The 13182-nt window shown below is 33.9% G+C and overlaps 1 protein-coding gene across 2 annotated transcripts in view; it reads left to right on the forward strand.

Annotated features, from left to right (window-relative positions):
* Positions 1-13182, forward strand: part of LOC149568091 (ARM repeat superfamily protein) — a 338742-nt gene that overhangs the window by 190007 nt on the left and 135553 nt on the right. For both annotated transcript variants that reach the window (XM_089821094.1, XM_089821095.1), the window contains exon 14: positions 509-572. In XM_089821094.1, coding sequence (XP_089677220.1) covers positions 509-572 — 64 coding nt within the window. The remainder of the gene's footprint in view (positions 1-508; positions 573-13182) is intronic.

The following is a 13182-nucleotide window of genomic DNA, read 5'->3' on the forward strand; positions in this document are numbered from 1 at the left end:
TTACTCATCATTTGAGATAGTTTTGTGGCATTGTACAGTTCATGTTATCTGCCTTGATTTAAGTAGGGATTCCTATTGAGATATTCTGTAGCCTTGTAATAACACACAGCATTTACTTCACTCTAACATACATGTGATCAGTAGTAAACAGCGTTTTAGTTATTGTATTCAACTGTTGGAAAAGTGAACATGGGTCCTTTAATATGTAATTGCTACCCTTGGTATTGATAAATAGACATTAGCACATATGGATTGAATTTTTTTTCCATATAATTTTATTTTATCTTTCAATTTAATGATGGTTCATAGTAGATTCCATGCTTAATTCTTCATTGCAGTCTGAAACTATAGGCATTATGATGTGGAAAGATAAGCAAAATAAATCTCTTCTTTGGTTCTTAACCTTTGTATATTAAATTGAATTTAAAAAAAATTCTTTTTATCACATTACAATGTATTGCATTCCTTTTTTTATTTGAACTTTTTTCCCATGTGCTGTAAATTACAGATTCCAGATGCTAGCGAGGAGAGCTTAGCTGCTGTTGCTGGTATGTTTAGCAGTAAAGCAAAAGGTACATTGCATCTTTCTTACTATTTAATGATATGGTTATCTGTGACTCTGCAGCAAGTTGCAACACATCAATAAAGAAATATGATACCTTTTGTTACCTAGAGTAGTCGCAGGAATGCTGCTTTAGTTAAAAGAGCTTTGGAAATGGATTTTTCGGCTGAAAAGATGCCTTGTTCTTTGTTAATAACATTTTCTTGATTAAAATAATATTGAGACATGAGACACAAAAACATATTTTTTCACCTGTTACTAGAATTTGTGCTTTATAATTTTGCCAGAATATATCCCATTTTTTTTACCTCTATTCCATTTATTTATAACCAAATTTCCAGTGGTATGATCATTTATCTTAGCAGATAAGAGATGAACATGGTAATTAACTGAAAGGATGGCATAGATTTATTTTTCTATTTATTGTGAAAGTACTGTAGAACATTTCCCTCAAAATGTTCAAGATGCCTGTGTGGCAAAATTTTTCATTAGGCTCATTTAACGTATAGTTGTCCATGAAATTTCTGGGCCTATTGTTTGGTCAGAGTCAATCTAGAATATGAGATAACATTGGCATGGATTTAATAACGAATATCCATTTTTCCATTTCAATGGTCTTTTGTGTTCAAAATAAATAATATTTTGTTCTCGTTGAACAACGTTTGTTAAGATCCATGCTGTAGTCTTGTTTGGCCTTTGTGGGCTTGTATTGAGAGTGTGCAGATTATTATGACTCAATTTCTTATTCACTGGAAGTAATTTGTAGTGAGTTGTATTATCAAATCTAACTTCAGAGTTACTGTCAAGGACTTGAATGAAAATTAGGCATCGTTTTTATCTCACCGATGTGATTTTTTTTGTGAATCGACTCTGGAATGTGAATGACATCTTTATTGGGCTCATTGTTGATCTAAAGTGACAGCTTCATATTTTTCTGAGGGTTTATGGATGCAAAGATTGCTTTACCAGACTTTCCTATTTTTGATATTATAAAGCTCAATAAATTAGCTAGATCTTCGTGAGGTAGCCAACAAATTCAGAAAAGCTTAAACTCAGCTTGAGACATGTTATTATGTTGAAATTTAATTTAAATAGTTCTCATGATGGTGAAAATGTGTCATGTTACCTCTATATCTGTTTGTCATTCAGTATGAGTGCTCCTTCAAAATGGGATTCTATACAATCAATAACCCCCCGGGATGCTTAAAAGCTCTCTTCACTAAAACTTTCCTTGCTGATATCCTGAAACTGTGACTTATATTCTTGTGTAGGTTTCTTCTTAAACCACAGGGAGCTTATCCAGTTTTTCCATATGAGGCATATTGATAAAAGTCACTGTCTAACCATAAAATATGCTGGGAAATAACAGGCTCAATTCCAAAGATTGTGAAGATCAATCTCTATCCAATAAACTAATCAAAAGATGAGATACAAGGCTTGGATAGCAACATGAAATATCTAAGTCATGCAAACCTAAAATTTAAGGTGCCTTAATGTGGAAGACCACAATGAGATACTTCTTCTTAATGATGCTAAATAAAGTTGGCATATCATGCTTAATACCCTATGTTTTGTTTGCCTTGTGTAGAGAAATCTACATTTAGCCCTTGCACTTATAAATTCTATACTCAAAGGGATGAATTTATAGAATGGAGAGAGCTCCAAAACCATTAGTAGAGATGTCCAAAGGAGCCTCTGTGTTTCGCACAACCACAGCCAAAGAGCTCCAAAACCATTAGTAATGATGTCCAAAGGAGCCTCAGTGTTTCGCATAACTATAGCCCTTGGAATGCCTTCTCTAAACTTGAAAAGACATTGATTTTGGACCTAATTCTTCCTCTTTAACTTGGGTGCCCATTCTTGAAAAATGATCATTACATTAAATACAATAATTGACAGAATACCAAGAGACACTTGTTGCCTCACACATTTTCTAACTTGTCAAGTCGTAAAATGTCTTATTCTAGATGTCCATAAGTGGGAAAAATAATATCAAATTATTTGTATGGCTTTGCAACCCACTTTAACCATTGTGAGTGGAACCCATCATCCCTTATGAATGTATTGCAAGCAATAGAAAGAAAGAAATATTGCAAATTAGGAGGGGTGAAGGGGATGCCTTGATGGTAAGGCTAAGGAGGGCATGGTTTTTTAGGGGGAGGCTATTGTTGGTGAAGTGGCTGATGGAAGGGATGGAGGAGGCACAACAAGAGAGGGCGTAGTCGACAACATTTGCACCCCCATAGTGAGGCCAACAAGTGAACCAACTAGAACCAGAGAAGCAAGAGAGACCGTTTAGGATCAATAGGTCCGAAGACTCGTACGACTGGAGAAGATGACGATTGTACTTCATGATGGGCCCCTCTAAGTCATCCAAAGAATGTTGTAGGCCCAGGGTGGATGGGTCCAACTCAAAAGTACAAACCAAATCCATCACCCAATCATGGAGGGGGGTCTAGTCGTCCTTGGTCTGTGCGTCAAAGTCCTCAACAATGATGTCCCCTATAATCGAAAATCGATCAATGCAATCATGCAAACTCTTGTAAGGGTTCACCCTCTTGTCCGTTGTGTATAGCATGGAGCGAAGAAGTTGTCCAAAAGTAGCACACTGCAATGCAAGTGTCCCTGGAATGTATGGCCACTTGGTCAATGCAGGCACAGATAATCTGGTGAAACAGTCCAAGTAAACCACAAAAGTTGCACCTAGGATATGGTCCTTGACTAGGCAAGTGACACCACTAGACCCTTTGACCCCACTAGAACTCCTAATCTCATCCTTGAAAAAAGATAATCAATGAAACTCGTAAACACATGGGAGAGGATGAATGGGGCTCTCGCAAATCTCTGTAACCATAAGAATGTTTGCAGAACCCATAACTTTGCAAAGAAGACATGACAAGGACGACAAAGTATCATTTCCATTTCAGCAAATGACATGCATAGAGCCACCAGTATGCTCCCTCATGCCCAATCGCCCTTGTCACCATCTCAAATGTGCAGGATGTCGAGTGAGAAAAGGACCCAACCACTCGAAGGAGGCAAGAAGGAATAGATGAGCTCATGTGAGGAAAGCAGGAAGCTGAGCCATGAAAAACCATGAAGGCCCGATGATAGGAAACAAGGAGAAAACAAAGACAAAGACCATGAAGAATGAACACCCTAGAGCTCGATGAAGACACAACGAACATCTAAGCTTGACGTGAACCCAGGAGAAGAAAGTCCCTATTACCAAGTAGCTGCTACTAATTATTTTCATTATCCCAATGGCTTCTCATAGTGAATAGAGCTTTGCCACTATCACCATGCTCATTTCACATTGGAGTATCCCAACCAAACATAGCCAACATTTGATTAGCAACATCAATGCATTCTATGGTTGTGGCAATCATGGTATCATTAACCTTAAGTTGCCCAACCAAATGACGAGGACTCTGTGTTAAGTTTGTAGTTGCAGTCAGATTGATTCGATCATGAGATACATTGTTGATGGTAAATCAACATTATATAAATATTCATATATATATATATATTATATTATATATATATATATATATATATATATATATATATATATATATATATATATATATATATATATTACACACACACACACACACACACACTGTTACATCCCAATTTTTCCCCTAAATTTTTTTAAGCTAAATATAGCTGTTGAACCAAAATAATTTTTCATGTTCAAGTGAGGTTAGCTGTTGTTTCATCATGGTAGTTATAGTCGTTGCTTTATTTATTCATGTTCATGTGAAATTGAAGCAGTTATCTTAAGATGTTGCATCGATCTAAATTACTACATGAATTTAAGTCAGTTAAATTTAGCCATTGTGTTCATGTGAAATGAAGATAGTTTTTAGCCGTTGTTCAATCAGTTAGTATTTATGATGAAATTCCTAACGATATTATCTAACAAATTATGAATCATGAATTGATGTTTTGGCGAGAATGATTGTTTTGAAGGTTGCAGGATAAATACCGGAAAAAGAGGGGAAGCATTACAAAACGAGGTCATTGGAATGGAATGGTCATAAGATCCAGTCATCAGAAATGACAGGTTTGACTTAAAAATCGCCATGGCAAGTTATTTGAATTTTACGACCAATTTCTTAGTGGAATTCCGCATGAGCTAAAAGTTAAAGTTAAAATAAAATAATAAATATAAACAAAAATTCTTACCTTAATTTAATTTATCAAATAATAATAATATCACCTTACAATATTTTATTTGCTTAATTAAAATCATAAATATATAAACACAAGATGGCACTTTTATATTAAAAATTATAGTTCAATAATGCCACCTTGTGTGTACATACTTATAACCTTAATAAAGATAACAAAATAATATAAAATGATATTATTAAAACTGACCAATTCATCTTTCCACCTCTTTTCGATTCTTTCTTTCTTTTCCAATCTTGAAGTCGAAATGAGTCTTGTAACAGTAGGAAGCTGTAAGGTCAAGTGCGAATTAATAAATGAGCTAGCCTTGTTATCTTTTAGGCATCTTGAGATATCCATCTCAAACTCTTTTGCAAATACGTTTATCACCTTGCAAAATCCATCGACCATCCTGCAATTACATTTATCACCTGCAACATCATCCTGTCTTGCCACGATATTATACCCTCTGAACTCCCACGAAATCATTTTTGCACATCTCTGATCATTGGTTCCAGCGGACATCTGAAGAGGCCACCAAGCAAGATACAATAACCCGTCTGTATAGGCAAAGCCGAGTAAGGATGTATTAAATTGTTTTTATCTTCCAACTTTCACTCGCGTTTTGTCCTTTCTGAGTTGGGTTGATTCAAAACATAAGAGTTGCGTGCATAGTATTGAGTCTTGCTGTTTAGCATACGCCCAGATTATTTGAGAATGCCAACAAAACTTGTTTACATGGTTGCTAATGAAGTAGTTGGTGTTTATAATAAAGCGGACTATGGAAGTAATAAAGCTTTATGTTCTCATCTTATTCATTGTCTATTATTACCGATTGCCATCACTTAATTCAAAAATACTTTTGAATATATATTATAGACTATACCATTATAAAACCACGTATGTCATAATCTGTAGATTTTGTCTTGAAATGTTCTGTTCTCCAACAAACAAACAATATTAATGATCAATTCTGAATACCAAGGAATTTCTTAGAATATAAAGTCATAATCTTATAAATAGGTATAAGATGTAACGGTTTAGGCACCGAGGAGACACCGATCTAAAGATTTGTTGATGGTGTGAGTTGTAGATGAATTTGATAAAAGAAAAACAAGAATGATATCAGTAATTGGTAATACACAAATTAATCTAATGCAAATAGCTCATGTGATTCCACTTTGATAATTAGTTGTCAAGCTGAGTGGTGGAGATCGGGTTATAAAAACCCACCTCTGAAATCCTTGGCCAGGGCGATAAAAGGCGGACTTGCCACAACAAAACGATCGCGTTGTTGTCCTGATGCTTTAGTTATTCAACCAAATAGCTGTTGGGACCTCAACCCACCTGAGTATTCCGATGACTGGATCAATGAACGGCCCAAGCCTGACCTCAGGGTAGGGAGGGCCGTTCTATTAATTTAGAACTTGTGGGGATAAGTAAAAAGGTCCGCGGTTGGGAGGTTAAGCCTACGATAATGCTTTTCCTCTCACCAAAGTTAGAGCTTGGTCAATTAATTGGAAAAGTCTCTCAAGTAAATCAGTACTTATGTTTGCTTTTAAGTTAGTTTTCTTTATTTTTTCAATTGAATGATTTTTCCTAGAAATAGATGTATCATAGAAATATAATTTAGTTCTTTTTAGCATGTTAGATGCAACTTCTCATTTCAACAATTCAGATTAGGGTTAAATTTCAGCATTTAGATTTAATTTCAGTATTAGATTAGATTTGTTCTCAAAAATTAGATTAAATTTAAATTCAGTAATTAGAATAGATTTAGTTTCAGTTTAACTTCAGTATTTAGTCTAGATTGATCTCAACAGTTAGTTTAGAATTTTAGATTCAGCTGATTATGTAATTGAATAATGTAAACTCAAAATCGGATTAGATAAATGAAGAAAGTAGTTGTAGAAAATCTAGATGTTACACACACACATATATAAACTAATGATGATTAACCATAGAGACATGTCTCTCATATTTATGAATCTTCAAATCTGACTTGTGAAGACATCACTTACAATGGTCATGTTATTACATTTGCACAAAACGATCCATGTTACTTCAACATGGTACCGGAGCAGGCTGCAAATGTTTGGCGGAACTAGTGTTGGATGACTTGAATAAGTATTAAATTTGAGTCAAATATTGAAGGGAAATATAATTCTAGAGACCCAGTCAAATTCAGAATCATTTTCAAAGTATATCAGAGTGCGTGTGTATGCAAAATGATCTTATAATGATCTTATGTGTAAGAGGTCTATAGTTATAGTTATGTCAAAATCTGCTAACCCCAAAAGACAGACAGACCTCATCTCTGTGCGGCATGCATATCAATTTAACCATCCAAGATGTAAGATGTTTAGGAAAGACAAGGTGTCTGCAGTCAAGCTATGGTGGGTGGGGCCAGACTCTGCGGTGGAACACATTGAAGACAAGATCACCAAAGTGTTCGGCAAACTTAGAATGAGTTGGTGTTTGATCCAAGTTCTAAGTTTTCCATATAGCCAGTTGCAGCCTCCCTACCAAAATATATCATTATTGTGAAAAGAATAAAAAAGGAATTTCTCACAGCATATTCATAGCAGACGAAAAGAAAATTGATGTTTACATACAGCAAAGTGACTCACATCCATTATAATCTCAGCGATCATATCTATATATACTCAGATCGAATTCAAGGAGATTTTTTCTTTGGGTATATACTCTACAGATTGAAGGACATTCAGTACTTATATTCAGCAACATATATATTCTCGTCAATCTTCATTCAGTGATATATTTGTCTAAGTTCAATATTCTCAAATATAGACTTCTGGAGCAGATCGATATTACAATTAGACACAATAATATACAGCAGAGTGACATATATATAAAAATTGATATTCATTGTGCAAAGGGAAAGAGCAGAGCATATAACAGATAAGGATACTCTCGGGAGTTTGAACCAGCAGCAATAATGTGGCATGCACTTAATATAATAGAGATTATCAATAAGACATGACAAGTGTGAGAAGGCTACTTAAATATCTAAACTGGGTTTATGGGTTGCCAGTTCTTGTTCGTCACAAAGATAAGATGAAGGACTGCAGAACAATGTCACACAATGGGATGGATAGACATTGTCTATGCTTAGATCAAGACTATATGTCCTGTTGGATGTAGGCTGAGTGAGTTTCAATGACAAAATACTTGAGATTTGAGGTTTTGATGCCTTCTTTCTGATCTAGATGAACGTAGATTCAATGCAATGTAGGAGCAGTGTTTACATGTGTATTCGGCATTAATTAGAAAATCAGTCCCAATGCCACTGCATACCAGATAGAAAATTGTTGGATTCACTGATAAAGAGTGAATGGCATTAAAGTAATGATCCACCGAGCCATGAAGAAACTCAGAAAAATTCAGACCTCTCGTGTATCATTATAATGAAATTGGGATAAATATGCGAGTTGGATTCCTATCTGTGTGGAACATCTTGTCTCAGTATCTAGCTTGGTAATATCAGAATCCTCAACCTACAAATTAAAAGTCCTGATGTAGACCATATTCAACATCCTACTCATTGAATGAATTGGAACAAGACAAAGAAGCAATTTATCTCATTTAGATGGAAGAAAATATATTACAGAATATAATGGGCACATATGACTTACTCAAGAATCTATCAATACCTCAGTAACTATGCACCATGAGATGGCGAAGAACTGGTGATTGCAGAATTGAAGGCTACTGCTTATTCTTTTAGCCATGGATAGAATGTTATTATTATTATAAGGAGTCTAGACTGAGTAATAATTAACAAAGCAAGACTAAGATAAAAAATTTCGAAGGAATATAGGGAATTATATATATATAAAACAAGAAAACATATATAAGGAAATAAGACTCTGGACAGTACTCCAAAATTATATTGGAAACTACAAAGGGCTGTAAGAAAGCGATAAGAACATCATCATATTAAATGGGCAATTACCCTCATTCAACCTAACTACTATGGCCATAAGTAATGCCACTTGGCAAGAAAGTGTCCACGTAAGAAACATCTAAGCATACACAAGGGAAAGTGATTCATTATTGCCGTAACCCTTTGAAGTAGATAACTTAATTATATCACCGAAAGTCAAAGGGATGAAAGGAGCACCAAAAAACAGGAGGATGATGTGGCAACACCTTTGATACCTTAGGCATAGTAAATAAGCGATTGCCCCGCCTATCATGTATGACTAATTGATTGTGGGACTCGATTGCTGACTTAGAAGTGGGTAATCATACCATCAAAACTTGCAACATTGGATTACTTATGTAAACAAGGATTTCATCCTCAACAGATATGGAAATCAAGTCACTGGCAGGATTAAAGAATAGGCTTACACTTAACAAATTTAAATTATCTGCCTCTTGGCTGATGTGAACCCAAGTCGGTCTTCAGGTGAAAAATGCATCAATTCCATTGATCTCATTAAAAGGTAAGTATTGAGTTTAAGTCAATTGTGTTAATTAATTTGTGTTTGCAAATGGTAATGATTTGTTATATATATGTATATCAACATATAAATATTATTGAAAGTTTGAATATATATACTTGTATTTATATATGTTTAATTACATTTAATGATATATTAAAAGGTAAGTATTGAGTTTAAGTCAATTGTGTTAATTAATTTGTGTTTGCAAATGGTAATGATTTGTTATTTATATGTATATCAACATATAAATATTATTGAAAGTTTGAATATATATACTTGTATTTATATATGTTTAATTACATTTAATGATATTTAATAAGTTGATATAATGATTGTGAGATCTAATATGGGAGTATGAATGATTAAGTTCTTCTATTGTTAAAAATATAATGTAAATACTACAATCATTTATGTTATTGTTAATAATACTCAACGTTAAATTTCTAATAGCCAAATTAACATTCTTATTTGTATTTTTATACATCCTACCAAGAGCTATATACCTTGATCTTTTCCTCTGAGAATGTTCTTGCAGGAAAAAGAGAAAGGTTGAAATTCAAAGGGAGGTTGACATTTGAGGCAACCTTAAAAGAGAGGGAGCATATAGAGGATATGATTCAGTCAACTTTTGGTGATCTTGATTAGATTAATTCAGAGGCAGTAAATCACGTTGAAATGGATTCACCAATGATATAAATTTGGAATACATATATTACAAGATGTGCGTAATATAGATTTAATCAAAAGATCAAACAAATACGTTTGCACGAACAAAGGAAATTTCAGTTATTGTGAGATGTTAATGAAGCTTTTAAGAATTCATTTGAACCATCTACAAGTCTCTCTTTGATGAATGAAACTCGATGAATGAGTTGTAGATTCATTCATGTAGCAAAATCATACTCAATCAAGATATTGGCATATTGTGCTCGAGTTTGAGAAAATGGAAGAACATGTTTCCTTCTATCATTAAGCTTAATGAATGTTTGGACCTCAATGGATGAAAAGAGCAAGTTAAAACTTAGAAAGAAGTTGTCACATTTGATGTGATGCAAAAGTGTTCAAAGATATAAGAGTGAGAATTTTACATTGTTGGGGGAATGATAACCAATGTTTCATTCCCACTTGAACCATCTTTAGAAAGGAGATGTTCCATGACCCTCATGGGTAGATAAGTACTTGTATCTTTTATATTTATCTCTTCATTTATTTATAATCCTATACATCCTATAAGAGTTATTTGCCTATTATAGGATGTTCTTGCAAGAAAATAAGGTTGGTACTTCACACATGCTACCAATATTGTGCAGACTTGATCTTATGATATTAGCTCCAAAGATGCTGATGATCAAGATGGATAAAGTGAGACTCTTGAAGAAAATACCTTTGATGATTGAGATTATGAGACCCTTCTACATTAAGAGGGAGTATGACACTTCTTCAAAGGCAATGCAGGAACTTAGAAGATTAATACTCAGAGGGAGTCTAGAAATACATGTGTGTGACTACATGATTTTGATGGGCCCACTCTTGAATGCATCACGAGGAAGTATTGACTTATCACCAGAAAATCGGAAGATTGTTATCAAATTCAGAGTGAGTTTGACAAGAATCCTTGGGAGAAGAGAGCCTCTAAGGGAGTAACTACTGAACCTTTCCAGGATTATTAATATGAGGGATAATTTTGAAGTGCAATCCTTTGTGAATGATATATTCTTTATGAGTAGAAGTTCTAAGTGAAATTCCTTATAATACATTCTTCTCTATAAGAGAGAATTGAGGCGAAAGCCTTTGTACCACCCTCTCACTTGGTTCATGGTGGATTTTATTTCACATATGACATGTAATGAAAGGTGACAATCTTTCATTGGCATATATAAATAGAAGGTAACCATTGTAACGTGACGATCTTGTAAATGGTAGACCTGTTATCATGACAAACTTCATTAAGTTGTTGTCCCAAAGTGCTTGAAGTCATAAGGTAACCATTATAAGGTGGCGATCTTATAAATGGTAGACCTGTTATCATGACAGATTTCATTAAGTTGTTGTCCCAGGGTACTAGAAGTCATGATAACAAATGTATCATGATCAGACAGAAGGTAACCTTTGTAAGGTGGCGATCTTATAAATTGTAGACCTGTTATCATGACAAACTTCATTAAGTTGTTGTTCCAGAGTGCTGGAAGTCATGATAAGGAACATTTCACGATCAAACTTCATTAAGTTGTTGTCCTAGAGTGCTGGAGATCGTGATATTTGTCATGATAGAGACCATGACATTGTGATTTCTTATTATCTGATATACTATATTAAATTGTTGTCTCAAAGTGCCAGAAATCAGATATCTCATATCTGAGGATATAACATATTATTTTGGTAGGCATCAAGGATTTGATGCCAGTGCACATATCAAAAGGATATACGTATGATGAATATCATATGATTGATATTTCTTGTTGAATCATACTTCAGATTATGTAAAAGATAACATCTAAGTTGATGGATCTATGTTGATATCCTTAAATATGTCATTTCAGGAATATCATACTAAGTGAGGTCCTATAAGTGGCAAGTGATGAGAATTGGTAGGCATCAAGGATTTGATGCCAGTGCACATATCAAAAGGATATACATATGATGAATATCATATGATTGATATTTCTTGTTGAATCATACTTCAGATTATGTAAAAGATAACATCTAAGTTGATGGATCTATGTTGATATCCTTAAATATGCCATTTCAGGAATATCATACCAAGTGAGCTCCTATAAGTGGCAAGTGATGAGGAAGAATCACCCTAGAAGTCTTGTATGAAGACTAAGAGCATGAGTTAGTGAGTGACTCATCTAACCCCCCCAATCAATAAATATGAGAGACAACTCTTGACATTCAAACTCCTTGTGACTACAATGATCTTAGAATGCAATGAGATTGCTTACAAACTGAAGTGACAAGCAAAAGGCCTAGACCCTTGGCTTACTATTATGTCTCCAATGCAAGTACCAAACTTATACAAATATGCATTAATAACTACTTGAGAATAGCGAGTAATGCAACTGAAAAATGATGCCAACTACACTAGGAAAACATGAAAGAACCTGATGTAAATAAGTTCTAATGATTGATGAAGATGTAGCAGATCGTTGTGTGAAAAGTGGATTCCATTTGCAGCCAAATCGCGCCTTTCATGCAGTTGCCATTGTTCTAGCATGTACTAATATTGAGTCATATCAACAATAATGTCAACCTTCAACAATGTCTTCTTGCAACATATTTAATTTTGCAAAAGATATTCTCTGAATACCTATTGAAGATTTAGAAAGAAATTTACATCTCCAATGATGCACCAATTGGACCTCTATATGAAGCCCATATTTAAGCAATGATTGAACTGGTCTTTCAAAGCCTCAAGATTTTCATAACTGAAGATATTTCATTCTTTACTGTTGAGTTGCATGAAACCCTAGATCTCAATGCCCAATATACAAAATCAAAGACAAATTATCGTCAATGTTGAATTTGATTTTCTTTTTGAAACCTTTTATATCCTCTCAACTATTAGATACCTTTAATTGCCTTTTGAAATCCAATTTTGGGGTTTTAATAAATCTCTATAGTAACTTTTCAAAAGGGTTGACCCCTTCACAGTGCAAAAAGTTATAATATAGAGTATATATATATATATATATAAATAATCACATATATCTCCCTTGAAATTGGTACTTGCTCATATGCACTTTATAATCTGACTTTATAATTATTCAAGTAAAATAAAGTCATTATATGCCCTCACTTTATAATTTGACTTCATGAGATTTAATCCCTTTTTAATTATAATGTCACATGAAGTCAATAAAATTTTCTCTTAAAATAATGAATCCTTATTAAAGTACCACTTTAATAATAATTAAATGTCATAACTCCATTAATAACCATTATATAATGATTTTGACTTTATCACTAGGTAAC

Source organism: Cupressus sempervirens, chromosome 3 (assembly GCF_028749045.1).
Source record: "Cupressus sempervirens isolate cs-2001-9-10 chromosome 3, ASM2874904v1, whole genome shotgun sequence".
NCBI lineage: Eukaryota > Viridiplantae > Streptophyta > Pinopsida > Cupressales > Cupressaceae > Cupressus > Cupressus sempervirens.